The sequence below is a fragment of the Trichechus manatus genome, unplaced genomic scaffold (assembly GCF_000243295.1).
Source record: "Trichechus manatus latirostris isolate Lorelei unplaced genomic scaffold, TriManLat1.0 scaffold00027, whole genome shotgun sequence".
In the NCBI taxonomy this organism is placed as follows: domain Eukaryota; kingdom Metazoa; phylum Chordata; class Mammalia; order Sirenia; family Trichechidae; genus Trichechus; species Trichechus manatus.
In genome coordinates this window covers 6,699,199-6,722,757 of record NW_004443963.1, presented here as the reverse complement: position 1 = coordinate 6,722,757, position 23,559 = coordinate 6,699,199, and the positions used below count along the sequence as shown (strand labels likewise).

The following is a 23,559-nucleotide window of genomic DNA, read 5'->3' as shown; positions in this document are numbered from 1 at the left end:
TCACCACCACATATCAGGGATGCAGCAGGGTGGTGGGGGAAGAGGAGCAAGACATTGAAAGGCAGCAGACCCCAATGCAAGTCTCTGCTCCAATATTTGTCTACTGGTCACTAAACCACTTTGCTTCAGTTTCTAATAAATAAGGATCCACTGAGCCTACAAAGGCAGCTGAGATGACCACACACAACAATAAATGACAATGTGTTGTCCAATCAGTACTTATTTTAATTAGCCATCAGGACCCCCCCATGTACTTCACCTTGATTGCATCAAGTGATAGGGCATAGTCAGGGCCTGCAGGCCTCACCATTTAACACCTGAGCAGGCCCAAGTGAGATGCGTGGTGTTACCTTCCGAAAGGAAGGCAATAAATCATTTCCTCAAAAATGCCCTTCAGTGTAAATGGCACCATCTATTTAATAAGTGTAATGATGAGGGCAGGGTGAAGACCTCAGAAACACTACACTAAACACAATGTATATGATTGCAAAATGTACTCCATCTTAAAAAAGGGAAGAAAATATGCATCTTAAAAGCAAGGTAACATGGTAGTCGATGATAAACTTATGACAAGGACAGGGTGAATATGACCCTCCAACACACAACTTTCCAAAGTAACAAAAAAAATTTTAATTGTTGGAAACCCTCGGCAAAAACTATCAGAGTATCTAGGAGTGTAAAATGTGAAATATGTCTTTATTTGGTCTGCAAAGTAGAAAAATCATAAAATTATCAGAAATAGAAGAAAAATCATTATTATATTCATAGCCACATTTTAATCACCCCTCACCTATACTGATTATAATTAATCAGATAGAGATCTGTAATCTAGATAATTTATGCAAAAGATACTTTGACTAAAACTATTTAGATAGTGGAACAATCCCATTTGCTTTAAACTGTGTTTGTAGTTAATGTGATTTATCATTTATTAAACAAATATTGATGGCGGTGTTTATCTACTTCTTTCTAGACCCCAGGGATACAGCATTCATCCCTTTAATACCACTTCACTTCCTGCCAAACTGGCTCTTTACTGTTTAAACATAGCCTTGGTGCATTAATACAATAGACTTACGAGAAATAGAGACGCAGTGACGGTAACGATGATTCTTGTGGAATAAAATCATTATGAAATATATGGGCCACCAGAATTTTTGTGGGCCAAAACTTTGAAAGTTACTTTCCAAAACTGCATGAATAATAATCGTAATTTTAAATATGTTCCTTAAAAACAGGGTAGGGGGAAGTTTGCTTTTAAAAAAAAAAAGGTTTATATGCTGTTCCACTGACAAAAAGTAGTTGTAAATGGTTAGGGTATGTAAGAACATTTCCTTCTGAAAGCAACTGTTTCCTTAACAGTTAAGCACTGTTGGCTGTTTGCAACATCACTTCATTTAACCATTATGGTGGATGCCTTTTACTTTATACATTTTGAAAGACTCTAATATTCTACTTTTGAGTCCCAAAGTTAAAAGTCTCAATTACTTAAAAATGCATAGCAAACTCCAATTTACTGGAATATTCAGTATCTTAAATAATCTGATATTCTTTATGTTTTAAATAAAAAGTTGGTGTCCTAATATGAAATGAGGGTCTGAACACCTTGAAGTGCTTTATGAATCACGCTGAGATTAAACTGTGTTGCATCTACTTCAACAAATAATTCACACTCCACATGTAGAGTTTTTTAAGTATTTTCTTATATCTGAATTTTGGCCCATTCCCAAATAACCACAGAAAAACTTTTCTATGTTAATTTTCTGTGGCTGCTGTAACAAACTACCACAAACTGAGTGGCTTAAAACAGCAGAAATACATGCTCTCACAGTTCTAGAGGGCAGAAGTCTGAAATAAAGGCATCAACTAGGAGAGAATCCATTCTATGCCTTCCTAGCTCTGGAAGCAGCAGGCGTTCCTTCGCTTGTGGCTACATTAACTCCCCGCTATGCCTCCATCTTCACATTGTCTTCTCTGTATCTGTCTTCTCTTCTCTTATAGAGTATACTTGCTATTGGATTTAGGGCCCATCCAGATAATTCAGGATGATCTCTTCATCCCAAAATACTCAGCGTCTGCAAAGACCCTTTCTCCAAATAAGATAACATTCACACATTCTGCAGATTAAGATGTGGATATATTTTTAGGGGGCTACCATTCAATCCATTACACATTCTTACTCTTACACTCTCCCCCACAAAAAAAGAAATTCTCTTCTGAAAAAGAAATATACAGAAAAATTAATATTTGGGGAAAATTTAATATAGCATATCACACATTTCAAAAACACAAATTTTTACTCCTAGGGAATGATAAAGCAAGCCAGCTGCTACATACTGCATCATTTCAGTAATTTTAAGTAGATATATATACGTAACATCTTAGTTCCTATACACAGATGTTCCTTTGTGATCTAACTGGTCTGTATTCTAAGTTAACAAGAAGAGTTTTATTGCCTAGTATGTCCTCAGTACTGTACAGATTCATATATTTATTGATGTGTTTCTTAACCATACCAAGTGTGATGGTTAAGATTATGCGTCAACTGGGCTAGGTCATGGTTCTCAGTGGTTTGGCAGATATTATATAATCATTCTCCATTGTGTGATGTGATGTGATGTGAGCAGCCAGTATGCTGAAAGGCCGATCAGTTGAAAGCCAATCAGTTAAAAGCCAATCCATTACAAGCTAGTCTCCTTGGGCGTGTGGCCCGTATCCAATACATGTGGATCTTCTGGCAAAGCTCACCCTCTCTGGATCCTGCATCTGACTCATCATCCTCTGAACTCTGGTTCTTGGGATGTGAGCCAGCAGCCTGCCACCTGACATGCAGAGCTTGGGATTCGCCAGCTCCTGCAACTTCATGAGCCAGCAGCCTTCCACTTGACTTGTCAATTTGGGGTTCGTCAGCCCCTACAGCCACATGAGCCAGGAGAAGCCTCCAGCCTATTGCCTGACTCATGGATTTGGGACTTGTCAGCATCCACAACTTCATGAGCCATTTCCTTGAGACAAATATATGTGTGTATATATATATACACACATATACATATACATATATATGTGCATCACTGGTTTTGCTCCTCTAGAGAACCCAGCCTAAGACACCAAATGATAATATTAAGAAAATATTTCTCTCTTTTGAAAGAGAGAGGAAGTCACATACATTTTCACAACTGACAAACTAGTCTTTTATCACTGTACTCTATATAATTTATTGAGTCTATGTAATTTAGTGTAAAGATTCACAGGTAAATCTACTATATCATATATTAAATCATATTTCATTCTTCAAACTGAGTGGTGGTAATTTACACACACACACACACACACACACACACACACCCCTTAAAAATAAAATTAGGTACATGAAGAATTTCTAAAAAATACTGAAAATTTACATGTCACTCTTCTTTCAGCATAAATGATTACAAACATTAGTGATTATGGCTCTTACGGAGAAATAATAAAAACATGCAGGCATGTTTTACTGTTTATTTGTTTAATAAAAGAAAAAGTTCCTCTGAGAGCTATATAAATATAACTACAGAAAAATAAACAAGATTCTCTTCAATTCTGACAGCTTGTTATGGTTCCTCTGACTCATAATAGTTCTAAAACTATGTCATAGTCTCAGTTTGGCCAGAAGAAGTAGAACAGCCCGTTAGTTTATCTAAGCAATGTTTATTTTTCAATCCAATAAAAGATACAGATTCATAAATCATTTTTCAAACAATGGAGAAAAAAGTTCAGATCAATGTGTCCTAGAAACAGAAAATTATGTTAATGACTATAGAAGCTCTTACTGAAAATCTCTGTTTACAGGTTGTCCTTGCTGAGTAGCTACACTTTAATTAAGTAAAAATTAATAAATAAAGGTAGCCATATAGGAAGCATAGACACAAGGCAAAACACTGACATTTAGCTCCTTTAGTGTAATTTAGGAATCCCTGGTGGCGCAGTGGAAACCCTGGTGGCATAGTGGTTAAGTGCTACAGCTGCTAACCAAAAGGTTGGCAGTTCGAATCCACCAGGAGCTCCTTGGAAACGCTATGGGGCAGTTCTACTCTGTCCTATAGGGTTTCTATGAGTCAGAATCGACTGAACGGCAACAGATTTGGGTTTGGTGGCGCAGTGGTTAAAGAGTTTGGCTGCTAACCAAAAGGTCAGCAGTTCAAACCCACCAGCCACTCCTTAGAAAACCTATGGGGTGTTCTGCTCTGTCCTATAGGGTCCTATAGGGTCACTATGAGTCAGAATCGACTTGACAGCAGTGGGTGGGATGGCTCAAGCAGTTTGCGATTGGCTACTAACCTAAAGGTTGGCAGTTTGAACCTATCCAGCGGCACCCAGGGAAAAAGATCAGGCATTCTGCTTCCATAAAGATTACAGCCAAGAAAACCCTATAGAGCATAGTTCTACTCTGTAACACATGGGGTCGCCATGAGTCGAAAACAACTCAACAGCAACAAGTTGATTTTTTGGTTTTACTATGATTTAGGCCGTGTCTATATTGAGCTAAAAGTGGCTTTTGGCAAAACTGGATAATTCACTGAGGCCGCCTTTACAAACCATTCACAAATGTTTTCTGAGACACTAAAAGAAAACATTAAAAGCTTGGATGTTGGTCTAGAAGATGAGGAGGCCTACGCATTGGGGGAGGTGGAGCAAAAGGGACAATAAACAAAAAATGTCAGTTCTGGGAAGCTGGAACAAGTGCACAATGAGCTGAACTTCCTGATCCCGTGGCACCACTGGTAACTGCCTGAACCCTGGTGCAGCGCCCCAACCCTCTTCCCTCACCATCACATAAACGCAGCACACCCAAAAGTAAACTGCTCACCTGCCCTTCCTACGTAACCTTTACAGTTAGCAGCAGTGTCCTCCCAGCGACTTGGGCTTTAACAGGTTTAGTCATTTTTTTACTTCTCCCTCCTCCTCCACACTTCACATGCAGCCCATCCTCAGGTCCCACAGTCTTCTACGTGTCTCTGGCATCAAGGCCTCCACAGCAAGATTCCCCATGGCCTTGGTCCAGGCCCTTATGACTTCACTAACTCCAGACCTCAGCTTTAAATTATGCCACTTCTTTACGCACAGTAGTTAAGTACTCAGCTGCTAACCAAAAGATCAACGGTTCAAACTCACCAGCTGCTCCACGGGAGAAAGATGTGGCAGTCTGCTTCTGTAAAGATTTACAGCCTTGGAAACCCTATGGGGCAGTTCTACTGTCCTAGAAGGTGGCTATGAGTCGGAATTGACTCAAGGGCAACAGGTAGGTAGGTAAGTATATGTACATGCCTTCAACGGCTCATTTTTTCCTTCTACATCAACTGACGAGTCTTTCCCTGCATTTCAAGGCACTCTATGTTAATAATAGTATACTGAGTACTTGCAATATATGATGCACTATTCTAAGCACTTTATGTATATTAACTCATTTAACCTGAGTTCTTATTACTCCCCCATTCTACAGTTGAGGAAACTGAGGTACAGACAGATTAAACAAGTTGTCCAGGGTCAAACAGCTAATAAACAAGAGAAGTAGGATTCAAACTTGGGCCTCTTGTCTCTAGAGCCCTCACTATCAACTCTGAGGCTTTACTGCCTCTCCACTCCTCACCCCTCCATCCTACACCAGTTGTACTCCCCATCACTCTGTTACCCACATGACCTACTAAAACCAGTCAGGCCAGACTTCTTTCTGCCCTGAAATGCAACGCGCCCATTTCCATCCCTCTGGCTTCATACAGCACCGAAAATGCCCTCCCTTCTATTGTCTGCTGGCCCAAATCTCACCTATCCTTCAAAGCCAAAATCAAGTCACATTTCTCCCAGGCAGGCTTCCCAGACTACTTGAGGTTTTATTTCCTTCCTTCAATTGCTACATTAACCACAGTGTACCGCACAATTCAGAATTTAATTATACAGCTTCTTTGTTTCCCAGATACACTCACATTCAACATTCACTCAACAAATGTTTTTTGAAAACAAAACAAAACAAAAATTCATTAAAATTTTGGATGTTGGTCTAGGCACTGAGGGTACAGTCATTAACAAGACAGATCAGGCCTATATTTTAGGGAAGGGGGAGCAAAAACAACAATAAACCAAGAAAATATCAGCTCCGCAGAGAATTAAAATGGTGATGTGACAGAGTGACTGGAGGGCTACTTTAGAATGGATGTTCAGGGAGGGCTGCTCTGAGGAAGACACATTTAAGCTGAGACCTGAATGACAAGGAGCCGGCCAAGAAAAAAGGCAGTAAAAAGTGTTCCAAATAGCGAGAAAACAGCAGGAGTTAAGTTCAGCATGTTTGAAGAATAAAGGATGGTGGGGCTGGGGTCTACGTGAGCCAAGGGTGAAGTAGCACAAGATGTAACTGACTTCACTGGAAACATAAACAAAATTTTACATTATTTCCTCCACATAGCCTGAACTAATGCTAAGCGCAGTCACCGCATTTCAGTACTACCAAACCATTTATAGATGTAAATTAAAACTGGACCTACACAGTTACAACAGAAGAAGAGAATGCGATTATCTAGCTACTTGAGGCTGAGGAGATAACTAATCTAAATAATTGGGCCCAAAAGGATTATATTAACTCCCCTGGTATACTAATAAAATAGGATAAATAATTATTAAACTCCTCCTCAGTTTACTGTTATATCAACAGCAGAAGAACAATTATAGAAACATTCTGACAACAAAGTTATGATCAGACAATTGCTAATTATATATCCCTGGCAGAAAAACTATAGCTAACCAAGTCAAACAAATATGCATGAACACTTCTTAAATACCTATGCTGCTGCAAATTAACTTCTACAGCCTTAGCCTGCATTGAAATTGGCTATTGCAGATACTTGGAAACATCCAAACTTTTAAGGAATCCTCTGGTTTACATACAAAGGGATTTTCTGGTTTACATTACCAAAACTCATTTAAAGGGAATGACTGAACTGTTGTACATCATTAGTTCAAAATGCAGGGTTGTGCATTTCTATGCCTCGTTAGAGAAGCTCTGGTGGCTCAGTGGTTAAGCATTCTGCTGCCAACTGAAAGGTCAGCTGTTCGAACCCACCAGCCACTCTGTGGGAGAAAGATGTGACAGTCTGCTTCCTTAAATATTTACAGTCTTGGAAACCCTCTGGGGCAGATTTACTTTGTCCTATAGGGTCACTATGAGTTGGAATCAACAGCAACGGGTTTCAGGTTTTATGCCTAGTTAGAGAATACGTTCAAGGGAATAGAGAATCTGATTGCTAAGAGAGAGAAAAAGGGAGAGAGACAGCAAAAGCTCCCTGCCTTAGAGTAAATGTGACACTTTAAAAGGGCCATTTAATCCTGATGGCTCTTCTATAGCATAGGGTCTAGACTGCAGACTAAACAGGAAAAATGTGCTGAATCTTCACAAAATGGAAAATACATGAAGCCCCCACTACCCCCCAATTTAAGGTAGGGAAAAATCAAATTCCTACATTGAAAAAAGTGATCCCATGAAAATATTAAAATGCAGGGCTCTCATGTAATCGAAATGGCTCTCATGATCCCATCTAAACTGATGGCCCAACTCCTCCAGAAAGTCTTCTCTTATTAAACCGTATTATTCAACATCTCCTGGGCACTTGGATGTTCAATGTGTATTCTATTATAGATGGTTTTGCCATTGTTCTCAAGAGCAAGAAAGCTTGATTTCAGTCCATAATTATGGATTACTGGCCCTGTCCCTACCCTTGCCCCACAAGTTCCTAATACAGTGCTCTGCACATAGTGGTGGACCGTGTCTGAGCTTACGGTTAGAAATCTCCTGGAGGGGCAAATCTATCCTGAATTATCAAGGAGCTGATCTGTCTCACTGTTCCTTACAGACATTTGACCATTTTACTCCATACCAGTTTCTCCTAAATTGGGCACATGGAATCAAATTTACTAAAACACATTACTGCATATCAATTTGTCATATTAACCAAGTTCACCAGACAAAAGCCAAGAAAGGCAGTTGTCCAGATAGTTCACGGAAAAGGGAAACAATTATCAGGTTTTACCTGAATTACTTAGGGAGTTAAACAGGACTTATAACAGAAATTTCAGATCTGGGGACATGATAATAATGTGCTAATGCTTCCTTTGAAAGTAGATTCACCATGTTCTTACAGAAAAATATTCAGGGAAAATCATTCACCTTCCACGTAGTAATATTTTACTCCTATATAATAATTACGAGTTTATAGAGTACTTTCACACATTATCTAATTTTGAGCTTCATATAAATCCTACAAAATTGGGTACATCCAATTATCCCCATCGGATAGATGAAGCAACTGAAGCTCAAAAAAGTAAAATGAACTAACTGCCCAAAGTAACACAACCAACACAGGTGCGAAAGCCAAGCTGAAGCCCAGTTCTCCAGGCTTTACAGTCAGCACCCTTCCCACTATCTCTCTTTTTTGCTGAAAAGCTTAACCATGGCTATTAAATTGTATGGCACCTGGGATATTTTCAGACATCTAAGAAGTTGTGCAATGTAAGTACCTAAGGACCAAACCCACTGAAACCAAATCCATTGCTGTGGAGTCGATTCCAACTCATAGCAATCCTACAGGACAGAAGAGAACTGCCCCATACTGTTTCCAAGGAGCAGCTGTGGATTCGAACTAGGACATTTAACACATTTCATATTGCCTTGGGTACAATACCACAAGCTTGCAACTTAGTCAATACCATATTTGATGCTGATGACAAAGCTCACAATCAAAAGAAATTTAAGTACCTCTGCATTGTGGTTTATTTTTCTTAACCTTACATCCATCTCTCATCCTGACACATTTCCTTTCTAAAACTAAATTCCTACCACCAGCTGATAGAAATTTTCAAAACTACAATGACCAAAGTCCAAAGCCAGCCAGCTGGACTCAATAGCAGTGAAATGTTTGGAGCGTGACTTCTAAAGACAAGGGCAGATCTATCAAAGAGGTGATGCAATAACTCCCTGCTCATGTGTTCTCCTCAGTGTCTTACAGTCTGCACTCACTATCTTGCTCTTCTCTGAACATAAAGTGATTTTTAGCAAACAGCAAGCTAGAGGAGAGAACAACATGCTCTTTTATGTGCAATCCTTCATAAACAAAAGACTACTCATGAAAAGAACAGGCACTGTGAGTTGTTTTTTCAGTATAACTATACCTCCCTTTATGTAATAAGGGATGTGCTCCTGAAAAAAGAAAAAGTCAACCAAACGTTTGTAAAGAGAACCATATTTTCCCTTCTCTTAATTAGCATTTCAGAGCTATCTCAGCACCATTCTGATTTTCATTTATCAATGGGAAGCCAAAGAAGAAGCCCTGGTGGCACGACAGTTAAGCACTTGGTTGCTAACCAAAAGGTTAATGGTTTGAACCCACCCATCCACTCCATGGGAGAAAGACGTGGCGATCTGCTTCCATAAAGATTAGCCTAGAAAACCCTGTGGGGCAATATTACTGTGTCCTATGGGGTCACTATGAGTCGAAAATCAACTTGACGGCACCCAACAACAACAAGAAAAACAACCAGTTGCCATCGAATCGATTCTGACTCACGGTGGCCCTGCACGTGCAGAGTAGAATGACCCTCTGCAGGGTTTTCAATGGTTGTGATCTTTCAGAAGGAGATCGACAGGCCTTTCTTCCAAGGCACCTCTGGATGGATATGAACCACCAACCTCTCGGTTAGTAGCCAAGCACTCAACTATTTATGCCACCTAGGGACAATGGTACTCCTCCTCTATTCCCAAACCTGACAGTTAGTTATTAAGTAAAAATGTAAATGCACTAAACTAGATCCACTTTAAAGGAAATCTGTTACAAATCCTTCCTACAAAATTGTGTAACGCAGATAATTGTTCTTAACCTCTTTAAAAGCTGAGTGTACATGCAGTGAATTGCCTAGAGCCACAAGCATGGAAGACTGGCAGACACAATTTGCTGTTATGGGGTGTGGCCTTGAAACTGGTCCAGGTTTCCAAGCAGAGCTGTCTGGCCATTCTCAGGTTTGAATCCTATCCTTGCCCTCATTAGCACAAGACACTAACTGAGGTATCCTGCCTCACTGTTACGTGAATCCAAAAGATTTTTTCCCCCAGTGGGTCTCTGCATATCACAAGGCCGGACTTAAATTCAAGATAGGTAAAGGTTAGAGAGAAATTTTTCAATAAATCATTACCTGGGCTCATTCATATCTCTAAGACTAGAATCCCACGTATTTCAGCCCCTACCTCTATAAGGGAATATCCCATATGGGCTGTCACTGACAGCCAAGGAGGAGGAAGAACAAACTTCGCCAATTAACTGAGCAGATCTCCACATCCAATATCATTATGTAAACATCAATCAATAAATAAGGCTTGCGTTTAAAACTACGTCTTCTATGGAGGTCTGCCTTAGGAGAAGTGACAGGCCCAAGGTCACAAAGTCACTGGCAGGGTGCCCACACCTGCCTAGGAAATACTGCAGCATCAGACTGCTGTTTGCACTTGCTGGCTGGGATATGATGTGGCATCTGATTGATTTCGATTGGAGGCGATAGGAGCTCTTTATCCAAAAGGACAGTAAAATAGGTCACAAGATATTACTCAAAACAGATTCACACTTGCTTAAATCAGGAAACACTAGCTCAGTTAAACGAAGGGAATGAGATTTACAGTAAGTCACTTGATACAAAGACTGGCTGGCCCAGTGAATCTAGATGATTTCGCCTGCCAGTCAACAAAACGAAGTGTTATTAAAAAAAAAAAAAAGTTTCAGTATTTTTTTAAATGAAAAATATATTAACAGACCACTGCTAATAATAAAGCTCTGTCACACATACCTTAAGCATCCTAACACTGCAGCTTCTCAGAGAAATTCTAAAGGCAGCCCAGCCAGTCTTAGGCAGCAAGACAGACTGAGATACATTTCTGGAGCCCTATTTGCAGTTCCCCTCAACCCCACCCTCACCCTCACCCCCACCACCATCAAAAAAGTCCTGAATTGAATTGCCCAGCTGCACTTTTCCAGCTGCAGCATCACAGTTTTAGAGCGGCTGGGGAAGAGCCCCGGAGGAGCGAGTGTGCAAGGGCAGGGAACGACCAGGGAGCCACCAAGAGGCATCCTCTCCCCCTAAAGGATCCGGAGCCCTCTCCGAGGCAGGGGAGCCCCGCCGACGGCGTCCTCCCCGCGCTCGCTCCGCAGGAGCGCCCTGTAGGCTCACCTCGTGCAGGCGTGCCCGCCCCCGCGTGGAGAAGATGCCATACTTTCGGGCTTTCCAGAAACCGGACGTCTGCTCGCGTCCCGATAACGGGCACGGAGGGAAGGGGCTGCACACTCGCCCCTCGCAGGTCCTCGCAACCCTTCTTTCTCCCGTGGCCTCTCCCGCAGGAGCCGACTGCAGACCCCTCCCCCGACCCATGCAGCGGTACCCGCGCCCCTTGCCCGCGGCGTCTCACCTCGGCCCGCGCCCGCGCTGGTGGCGGTGGAGTTCCCGCAGCCCATCGCGCGGCTAGCGGGGGAAGCCGCGCTCGTGAGCTCTCCGCGGCAGGTCCTGGGGGCGGAAACGGAGACGGAGGGCGGGCGCGCCGGGAGCCAGAGGCCGGCAGGGGGCGCGCGGGACCGTGGGGCGAGCGAGCCGTCCTCTCCCACCGCCGTGGGGCGCGGACCGGGGCGCGGCGAACGACCTGAGTACCCTGGCGGAAACCACCCGGCATCCCTCGGCCCCGCCCCTCTCGGGGACCCCGCCGGACCCCCCCGTAGCCTCGGCAACCCCAGCGCCAGCCAATCTGCAGTCTCCTGCGGGCTCCTCGGCCAGCCATTGGTCGTTGTTAAGAGGGAGCGGGAGTTTAAAGTGGGTTTGGGGGCAATGGCGAGGCTCAGCGGCGTAGCCTACGAGAACGGCGGAGTGAGGCAAAGGGTCACAGGATACCCACCTGCCCACCCTCCACACCCTCTTTCTTTTCCTTTCTTTCCCCACTTCCCCTCCCGCCCAGGATGTGGGGAGGAAAGGAAGTGGCAGGGAGCACCTGTTTTGCACACGGTGGCACCCAATAAATGTTACCGACTGAATGATGCTCAGGTCTGAAACCAAGACCGAAACTCATTTGTTTTAGTAGAAACTGTTGCAGCTTTCCTCCCCTCCCTGCTCCGCATTGGCCAGTAAAGAACGCAGGTTGTTTACCGAGTTGGTCATATTAACCCACTCCACTTCTAAAATAAGTATCTGTCCCGATTTCTATAACCTGAATTTGATTACGGAGCTGTGAATTTTCCAAACTATTAGTTGGGCGAGTGTTATCGGAGTTATTAGTCTGTTTGGGTTTACAATCCCTGGTGGGCCACTTGATAGCTGTGTGACTTTAGGGAAGTTACTTAACCTGCTAGTATATTAGTTATTTCATCTACAAAATGGCAATAACAATTCAGGGCATATAAAGCATCTAACAATGCCTGATCCTCAATAAATGCCTGCTACTAATTTTATTATTATTAAATGTACTAGAAGTAAATACAAATTCCTTGAAGGCAGGAACTATCTGATTTACCATAGTGTTTTCCTGGCTCATAGTACAGACTCAATAAACGTTTTGTGTTGTGAATTCAAGCCAGGAATTAAATCTCCATCTTAAATTCATTTAATATTTATAGAGAACCTAGCCTGTGCCGGGATACAAACATGTGGGAGATAGTCTAACCAGGCAGACAGATTATAAACAAATGAATTACAATACAGGAACACTAACAGAGGAATACCAGGTGCTATGGGAGCACCGAGGATGCTGGGGTAGCAGTTAACTAAAAGACTTTCCTAAAACCATACAGTTGTGTCTAGAGAAAAACTTGAACCAGAGCAGGATGCTGGTGGACTGTCGAACATGACTAGTCAATTCTAACTTTTTTCTCTGTGTCAGTTAAAATCATACCACTTAGCTGCAGTTTTCATTCTTCAAACAAGAACCGACTGGGCGTGAAGGAGAGAGAAGAGGGGTGTGGCGGAAAGTGAACTGACAAGAAAGCAAGAGGCAGGAGAACATAGAGCTACGGGAAATCTGCAGCTGTGTACAGTATATCATTTTTAAGCTATGACTACTTTTGGATAGAAAAGATGTTTGTAGGCTTTCTCACTTTCTCACAGTTCAACTGTAGGAAACCTTGCCTCGATTTTCATAAGTTTTGTTTTGTTTTTATTTTTACCATAATGGACCCCTCACAAAAAGTTTGGCAGCCTGAGTTTTAGTTTTCATTTCCTCTTTTTCCTATTGACATATAAGACTTTACCCTGGTCATTAAGGCCAGGAGATTCTTTGGTAATAAAAACAATAGCCAGCATTTATTGATTAGCTATTTGTCAAGTCCTCTCCTGGACACTCCACCTTTGTACGTTGTTATTTCAGACACGTGCTACTTTTTACTCTCTTCTCAGCTGCAGCTGAAGCTGAAAGAACGTGGATGTGAGACCTGGTGCTGCAGCAGCCATCTTGCAATCACCAGTGGAGAACCTATCTGAGAATAGAACCATTGTCAAGAAGAGCAAAACCAAACAAGAAACAAGAGGCGTGAGTCCTGGTCACATCATTTGAGTCCCTATAGTCAGCTGCAGCAGAGGTCAGTCCTACCCCTCAGCTTTCCATTTATATGAACTAATAACTTGTCTTGAGACAGCACAGCATAGTGGTAAGAGTTTGTGTGAGAGCCCTGGAGGCAGATAGCCTGCTTCTACCACTTGCTCACTGTGTGCAAATTATGTCATTTCTCTGTGCCACAGTTTCACTCTCTGTGAAATAAGGATACTAACAGTACCTACCTCCTAGGGTTGTTGTGAGGATTAAATGAATTGATCCATTTACAGCATTTAGAACAGTGCCTGGCACATAATAAGTGCTTGAGAAATGGCAGCTATTATTCTTTTGCTTAGGCTTTTCTCTCACTTGAACTGAAAGAATCCTAGCAAGTACAGTGATCTCCTTTAATTTATGACTCATCTTTCTTGTTCTACCTTATTTTAGTTTTTCTATCAAGGTTACATTAGCCTCATAAAACGAGTTGTGTATCTTTTTTTATTGTTCTATTCTATAGAACAGTTTGTATGAAATAGGAGTTAGGTATTCCATAAAAGCTTGGTAAAATTCATTTATAAAACTCATCATTGCATCTGAAATTCAATGTCTTTAATGGGTTTTGGTTTATTCTGGTTTTCAATTCTTCTTGGATCAATTTTAGTAATATATCTTTCTGTAATTATATCCATCTCACATTTGTATCACGATGCTATCAGCTACACATAACAGAAAACCCCACTCAAAAGTTTAAACAAGACTTGAGTAGTTGCAACAGAGACAGTATGGCTGGCCCTTTATAGAACAAGTTTGCTGACACTGCTTTGGGAAAGACGAGAAGGAAACACTGTCTGACAATATAGATGCTCTATATCTATTCATATGCACCATTAGGATAGCCCACCCCTCTTCCAACACACTTATTAGGGAAAAGAAAGAGTATAAACATTTATTTTCCCAGTGACATGAATTATGCCAGCCTGTTGGTTAGTGGTTAAGAGCTACAGCTGCTAACCAAAAAAGGTCGGCAGTTCAAAGCCACCTGGCGCTCCTTGGAAACTCTATGGGGCAGTTCTACTCTGTCCTATAGGGTCACTATGAGTCGGAATCGACTCAATGGCAACGGGTTCGGTTTGGTGTTTTTTGGTGTCTTAACAGGTAGAAATTACTAGTTAGTTCTATAGTTGATTTGGGTTTTAATAACTCATTTTTCCTCCATTATAAACCTATCAGTTAGGATGCTTGGATGCAAACAACAGAAACTGACTGTGGCTAATGCAAACAGGAAATAAATTTACCAGAAGACTGTTGGGTAATTTACAGACTTGATAGGAGGGCTAGGGAACCAGACATGCAAACCAGTCAAGAAGCAAGGGAGGCTGGATAATGGGAATAATGGGGCCAGGGTGTCCTGCTGCTGTTCACCAGGGTCACTGTAGTTGCCGCTATACCTGCCACAGCCTCTACCCACCACCACTGCTGTCACAAACCCAACCCCACCTTCACTTAACCATCGTGCCACTTTCTCAAGATTTAAAGTCCCAGGAGGAAAAGTCCAAGGTCAGATGCTATACGGGGTCAGTTGAGTGGGGGCAGAGGAGCTCTGCCTCCCATCATGAGTTAAACAGCAAGTGATTTCCCCAAAATTTGAGAGTTCATTTGCTGAGTAATTTGCAGAGGCAGTTATGTATTATTATACAACAGGTATAATATTTGACTTAAGAATATTGAATCCAATGCAGTCATTTGAAAATGCAGAGAGTCAAAGGGATCTTGCTCCATGTTGCTTTATTAGTTAACAGAGCGCAAACTTAAACCCATGGCTTCTCATTTCTTGTGCAGCTCTCTTTCCATGACACTGTCCAAAAAAATCCAAACCAGTTGCCGTTGAGTCGATTCCGACTCATAGTGACCCTATACTGTACTACCTCTTTTATCCTGAGAGACAGGAGCTGATGTCATCTCCTTGACTATTTTCCTCCCTTGCACATATTATTCTTCCTTTGGGAAAATAAGAGATTGAGGGGTGTGGAGCTTTGGGCCTCAAATGACCATCAGACTTGGAAGGCAGCTTTGGCTCTGAGAACCTACAGAGTTTGCCAGGGGGCCCAGAGGAGCTGACTGAGGAGGCTGGGTTGGTAGGTACTACTAGCAGGGGACACCCACCAGAGGCAGGAGAGAAGGTGAATCACGTCTTTTTCCTGGAATTTGGCCACAGGTTTTCCCGACCAGCTCCCTGAGCCCTGGCACAGCTCTCTGGAACTGAAGCTTGGCCTCAGTGTTGATCATGTCTCCCTTGCCCAAGCCCCAGGGCACTCTATCCAGAGGCATAGAGAGGGGGGATTAGAGAGGGACATTTGCGTCCGGACACAAGTCCAAGGGAGTGCCAGATGAGGCCGGCAGCAAATCCTCACCCCCACACCCTCATCGACAAGGTGGGGTGGCAAACTTAGAGACTGCCCCTGGGTACTCGTTACCCTTGCTATGTGCCTACACCTCTGCTCTAATCACTCTGGTTCCCTCCCTTTTCCCTCAGATCAGCCAAGAGCCGACTAGAGCTTCCAAAAGGAACTTTACCAAGAGACAGCAATATCCACAGTTTCTCAGCATAGAGAAGGGCACATTTACACAGTTTATCCTAACTAGATTAGACTACCAGGCACCCAAAAATACATTTTCTCAGGCCAGAGGCCATTTCCCGCCTGCTCCTCCTGTGGTGCCCTCTCTGCTCAGCAGGAGTAGTTGGAACAGGAATCCCCAGTCTCTTCCACAGTCCTAATCGAGCAGATGGGCAAGCCCAGATGGAGGATGCTTCTATGCTCCCCTACTGCCCAAAGACCCCCTCACACTTAGGGTGAAATTTGGTATAAGCAAAACAGTATGTATTGGTCATGTAACTGAAAAGTACATCAGGAAGGATGGCTTCAATTGTGCTTTAAGGAGGTACTCAGTCATCAGGGCTCAGTTTCGCTCCATCGTTCAGCTCTGCTTCACTCTCAGGTCCTACTTTGTGGCCCCTGGTACCATGAAGATCTCCATATCATAGTAGCAAGACAATTACAGCAACGTGTTCTCAAACTGAAGGCCAACGAGCAAGACCATGCATCTTTTCTGGTAGCTCCTGATAGTCACTCTGAATGGGCCTGCTTGCTATCACATGCCCATCCGTGAACCAATCATTGAGGACAAGGGAAGTGGAATTTGATTGGCAGGCCTGCTCCACCCAGCACTCCATCCAGACTACATGGACCAACAGTGAGGAAGGGAAAGAGCTGCACAGGAAGATGGTGGGCAGGCACCAAGGCGGGTGGCCCTTCCCTTTCCTTGAACTAAAGAGTGACTTCAGAATGCAAGTCTGTTAAAATCACCCCTTCCCATTTTCATTAGAATCTTCCATAGTTTCCAAGTGCTCTTATGGAAAAACAAAATTCCTTAACTAGGCCTATATATATGTCCCCCTAAAATGTGTGTTGGAATCCTAACCCCTATACCTGTGGATGTAATCCCATCTGGGAATAGGGTCGTCTTTGTTATGTTAATGAAGCCATATCAGTGTAGAGTGTGTCTTAAACTCATTTTGAGATCTAAAAAGAACAGGTTAGGTACAGAGAAGCAAGCAAAACTGGGGGAAAGACAGAGTTGACATGGAGATCACCAAGGAACTCCGAGAAAAACACTAGAGAAGCTAAAACAAGGATTTTCCCCCAGAGTGAACAGAGAGCCTTTCCCTAGAGCCAGCACCCTGAATTTGGCCTTCTAGCCTCCTAAAATGTGAGAAAATAAATTTCTGTTCATTAAAGGTACCCACTTGTGGCATTTCTGTTACAGCAGCACTAGGAAACTAAGACAAAGGCCCTGCTTGGTTTGACCTCTATCCGCCTCTCCTACTTTTCCTTACACTACCTCAGCACCAGATGCATCACGTTCTTTCTGTTCTTTGTACACTTTGTACTGCTTTCTGCACTAGGCCTTTGTATAAGCTGTTCCCTCTGCCTGCAATGCTCTTCCCTCCCCTCACTTCTCCAGATCAATTCCTCCTTAGCCTTCAGTCTTAACTCGAGTGTTACTTCTTCAGAGAAGGCTCACTTCTCTCTGGCTAGGCTAAACTTCCTTATTATAGAGCCTTTTAGTTCTTGTGTTAGTTATCTAGTGCTGCTATAACAGGATTACCACACATGGGAGGCTTTAACAAACAGAAATTTATTTTCTCACAGTTTAGGAGGCTAGAAGTCCAAATTCAGGGTCCTGGCCCTAGGAGATGGCTTTTTCTCTTTGTCAGCACTGGAGGAAGGTCCTTGTCTCTTTGAGTTTCTGCTCCTGGGCAGTCTTCATGTGGCTTGGCATCTCTCTTCTCCTACCTCTGCTTTAATTGCTTGTTTAATCTCTTTTATGTCTCAAAAGAGATTGACTCAGGATATACCCTACACTAATCCTGCCTCACTAACATAACAAAGACAACCCATTCCCAAATGGGATTATAACCATGGGTAGAGAGGTTATATTTATAACACATATTTTAGGGGAACACAATTCAATCCATAACAGTCCTCTAAGCAGTTGACACAGTTGCAATTTTATGCTTGTATGTGATTATCAGATTAATATCTGCCTTACCTGTAGACTATCCACTTCATTAAGACAGGGACCAGGCCTATGTGTCCTCATCAGTGTTCCTCTGACACCTCGCAGTTTTTGGATGAGAGCAGGGGCTCAGGAATATCTGAGAGTCCAGTCCATGCCACTATGCGAGCTTACCTTTCAGAGAGGGACACAGAAACGATAAATACATTTGTTGTTGTTATTTGCTGTCAAGTCGTCTCCAATTCACAGTGACTCTATCTATACCAGAACACAATGTTGCCTGGTCCTGTGCCATCTTCACTATCGTTGATATGTTTGAGTCCACTGTTGCAGATACTGTGTCAGTTCATCTCATTGAGGGTTTCCCTCATTTTTGCTGACCCTTTATCAATCATGATGTCTTTTCCTAGTGATTGGTCTTTCCTGATGACGTGTCCAACACAAGGAGCTGAAGTCTCACCTTCCTCACTTCTAAGGAACAGTCTGTTTGTATTTCTTGTAAGACTGATTTGTTTGTTCTTTTGACATTTCAGAATATAGTCAATATTCTTTGCCAACACCACAATTCAAATGCATCAATTCTTCTGTCTTCCTTTTTCACTGTCGAACTTTCAAATGCATATGAGGTGACTGAAAAGACTATGGCTTGGGTCATGCAAACCTTAGTCATCTAAGTGACATCTTTGCTTTTTAAAACTTTAAAGAGATCTTTTGGAGTGGATCTGCCCAATGCAAGCTATTGTTTGACTTCTTGACTGCTGCTTCCATGGACAAAAAAAAACAAAGACACACACAAGCAAAATCACCAACTGAGGGAAAATATGGTAAAGGTCACAGCCACACAACAAGTTGTGATTAAAAACATGAGTGGAGAACCTACTTAGGTAGTGATGACAACATGTAAGATGAGACCTGAAAGTGGGCAGGAGCTAGACCAGCAGATCTTAAAGCTTCCTGGTTTTATGTTTCAATCAGATATGGCCACCTCAGGGCAGCCAGGACTCAGGGCTTGGAACTGAGGGAGCAGGTGGAGCCCAGGGAGTGGAAAGAAGATTCTGCAGAGCGAATTTCCTAGAATTTCAGAGCAGGAAAGGGGTCTCAGGAAGTGTGGTGCAGTGCCCTGACACTAGGCATACAGTTGGACACCATTTTAAACATCACACAATTTATTTATGTTTTATCTGGGCTGACATCTAACTGGTTTTTATACATCATTTGCTATTTTAAAAGGGAAAGGGTGGAGTGCAGGCCAAAAGTAGCCACTTGGCCTCAATCTACTTGTAAAGTACATGTTTCCCACACCACTCATCATCACAATTTGATGTTGTCACATTTGATGTTGTTACTTTCTCACAATTTGATGTTGTTACATTTCTTTAAATTGAGGTAAAATTCACATAACATTTTAAAAAATGTTAAGTGTACAGTTCAGTGGCATTTAGTACACTCACAATATTGTGCAACCATCACCTCTATCTAGCTCCAAAACATTTTCAACACCCCAAAAGGAGACCCGGTACCCATTGAGCAGTCTGGCCCTATTCATCCCTCCTCCCAGCCTCTGACAACCACTAATCTACTTTCCGTCTCTGTGGGTTTACCTATTCTGGATATTTCACCTAAGTGGAGATGTTATTACATTGTAAATGTAGAGTTATTCCATAGTACGAATCCCTGGGTAGTACAGTTAACAAACTCTGCTGTCAACCAAAAGGTTGGCAGTTTGAGTCCACACAGGGTCATGTCAGAAGATAGGCCTAGCAACCTACTGCTGAAGAATCAGCCACTGAAAACCCTATGGAGCACATCTGACACTCCTGAGGTTGCCACAAGTCAGATGTGACTCAAGGGCAACTGGAAAATAAATCCGTAGTATTTTTACATTATCAGAGCCTCTACATTGTTTTGTGTGCTCTTATGGATGTACAGAATGAATATTTCCAACTGAGATCTGGAGTAAAAGGTTTTATTTCAGTGTCAATGGTTATTTATGATAATGATGAGAAACTAACGAACAATTTACAACAGGCAAGTTGACAAAACTGTTGCTCAATGCCTAATCGGCACCATGATGAATGTTTAATACCAAACTCCAAAAAAAAACGCAAACCCACTGCCATCAAGTCGATTCCAACACATAGCAACCCTATAACAACCCTGTATGACAGAGTAGAACTGCCCCCATAGGGTTTCCAGGCTGTAAACCTTTATGAAACTGACTTCCACATCTTTCTCCTGCAGAGTGGCTGGTAGGTTCAAACCACCGACCTTTCGGTTAGCAGCCAAGCGCTTCAACCACTGTGCGACCAAGGGCCCACTGGTTTAATACACATGTAAAATAAATAACGATATATCCTTTTCTCTGAAGCAAACTATTTAGAAAATATCCTCATTTCCTTTGGGGAACTGTGAGCATTTTCCTCAGCTATCTGAATATTCAGGATAGAAATAACATCTATTAGCCTATGCCAAGTGGATGAGCTGCCAGTGTGAGCTGAAGAAAGATCAAGGTAGAATGAGCTGGAAGTAATTCACCTGGAATTTACCTTTACATATGACTTCTGCAGATTTGAAACATAGTTGAATAATTTTTGATAGTTTAAAAACACAGAAAGACTCTTTAAATGTTACATATCCATTTACAAATTTAACACTCAGTGAGGACTATTAACTGAGCAGAGGCCTTTCACCTGTATTACATTCTAAGATCACACACTTTAAATTATAATATATTATCAAAGCTTAGGGAAGACTGGGAGTAACAGTTTAGATGGGTCTATGTTGTTGCAGTTACTGTGTGCTATCAAGTCAATTTCAACTCATAGCAACCCTATAGGACAGAACAGAACTGCCCCATAGGGTTTCCCAGGCTGTAATCTTTATGGAAGCAGACTGCCACATCTATCTCCTGAGAGATGGGTCTATATGAAGTCTTTATTACAACAAAGTCATTTTACAAGTTTGATTTTAAAAATGGGATTTTGATTAACAGCTGTTGTTGTTGTTGTTGTTGTTAGGTGCCATTGAGTCAGTTCTGACTCTTAGCAACCCTATGTACAGCAGAACAAAACACTGCCCCTTCCTGAGCCATCCTCACAATCATTGTTATGTTTGAGCCCATTGTTGCAGCCACTGTGTCAATCTATCTTGTCAAGGGTCTTCCTATTTTTCAATGACCTTCTACCTTAGCAAGCATGATGTCCCTTTCCAAGGACTGGTCCCTCCTGATTGTATGTCTAAAGTACATGAGACAAAGTCTCACTATCCTCGCTTCCAAGGAGCACTCTGGCTGTGTTTCTTCAAAGACAGATTTGTTCATTCTTCCAGCAGTCCGTAATTCAAAGACAGCAATTCTTCTTTGGTCTTCCTTATTCATTGCCCAGCTTTCACATACATATGAGGTAACTGAAAACACCATGGCTTGAGTCAGGCGTACCTTAGTCCTCAAGGTGACATCTTTGCTTTTCAACACTTTAAAGAGGTCTTTTGCAGTTGATTTTCCCAATGCAATATGTCGCTTGATTTCTTGACTGCTGCTTCCATGAGCATTGATTATGGATCCAAGTAAAATGAAATCCTTGACAACTTCACTATTTTCTCCATTTATCATGATGTTGCTTATTGGTACAGTTGTGAGGATATTTGTTTTCTTTATGTTGAAGTGTAATCCATACAGAAGGCTGTAGTCTTTGATCTTCATCAGTAAGTGCTTCAAGTCCTCTTCACTTTTAGCAAGCAAGGTTGTGTCATCTGCATATCACAGGTTGTTGATGAGTCTTCCTCCAATCCTGATGCTTTCTTCTTCATATAGGTCCAGCTTCTTGGAGTATTCACTCAGCATATAGATTGAATAAGTATGGTGAAAGGATATAACCTTGACACATACCTTTCCTGACTTCAAACCACACAGTATCCCCTTGATCTGTTCAAACAGCTATATCAATGTTTCGCTGCTATTCACAAGTTTTCACTGGCTAATGTTTTCAGAAGTAGACCACCAGGTGCTTCCTCCTAGTCAGTCTTAGTCTGGAAGCTCCACTGAAACCTGTCCACCATGGCTGACCCTGCTGGTATTTGAAATACTGACAGCATAGCTTCCAGCATCACAGCAACACGCAAATCACCACAGTACAACAAACTGACAGATGCATGATTGTAATTAACAGCTATGTAGTTGTTTCTCTTAAACAAGAAAATAAAACTTGATACTAAAATTCTGAAATCCACATTTCTCCTGAAAAGTCCTTTTTCTCTAAAGAAATTTCTCCTACCCCTGGATTATTTTTTTTCATAGACTACTTTAAATGAAACTAAATGAGCTGCATTCTTACCTCTCATGATTGCTTTACAAATGTATTTGAAAGCCAAATTGATATATTCCAACATGCTAAGGAAACTTTGCCTAAGTATATTGGCAGTTCATGGAGATCAGTCAAACCTTTATGCTAGAGTCTCAAAAATTTGGCTAGCGCAACCAGACTGTCAAGATTGTATCTAAGTTTAGCACCTAACTGACCTATCAAATGGCCTCGTTGCCATGACTAACTAAACAATATACATGAATGGCTAAGATTAAATTGCTTGGAAGAGGGAGGGAAATGGAAGGTGAAAAGGAGACACTTAATCATTAGCTAAAGCAAAAGGAATTTGGACTCCTGTGTTTGTAAATCTGGATTCATAAGGATTTCTAAAGGAAATGATTTCTAAATTCAGGCCCTTTTAGTAGAGAATATCTGCCAGGATTCAGAGAGATAATGAAAAGATTATTGTCTGACCTTAAATCCTTCAACAGTTGACCAAACACTTTTCAAACTATTACAGTGCTTCCTACCTTAAAGATCTTAAAATTTGATTTCAGATACAGTGTCTGGAAACTACCTGTTCCTACATCTGCTGATTCCCTAATAGACTTAAGCTGTATTCTGAATCCCAGTTTCTTACAGACTCGCAATCCACCCACCTCGAGTACCTCCAGCCTCATTGCATCTACCCCCATCATGAATGAGATTTCTTCCTACAATTCTTTGTCTAATTCAATAAATGTCTTAGTGATAACCGTGATAAACACTCATATTATGTTTAAGATAGAAGAAGGCAGGAAATTGAAGGCTTATGACTTTGGGGCCAGACGGACAGGGGTTCAATTCTCAGTCCTGCCATTTACAGCTGTCCTAGTGTAAGAATGCATACTCTGTTAAAAAGCAGAGAGATTTACTGGGGACCAAGAGATAGTTTGCTGAGGACACGCGTGATCTCACAAGGTAACACCAAGCGCTCTGAGGAACCGAAGGTGAACACGCATATTCACATAGTGAAATCAGGAATTTACAATACAATTTTTCTAACTGGTTTTCAAGGTTTTGGGGAAGGAAAAGGTGTCACAACTTGAAGCGGGGATCTTAATATGATTC

At 42.0% G+C, this 23,559-nt stretch overlaps 1 protein-coding gene across 1 annotated transcript in view; it reads right to left on the bottom strand.

Annotated features, from left to right (window-relative positions):
* CUNH12orf75 (chromosome unknown C12orf75 homolog) overlaps window positions 1–15,856 on the bottom strand; it is a 71,800-nt gene extending 55,944 nt beyond the window's left edge. The window contains exons 1-2 of the mRNA XM_023728906.1: window positions 15,734–15,856; window positions 11,468–11,900 (exon numbers count right to left, since the gene is read on the bottom strand). Of these exons, the coding sequence (XP_023584674.1) occupies window positions 11,468–11,900; window positions 15,734–15,856 (556 nt within the window). The remainder of the gene's footprint in view (window positions 1–11,467; window positions 11,901–15,733) is intronic.
* Between the last annotated feature and the right edge of the window lie 7,703 nt (window positions 15,857–23,559).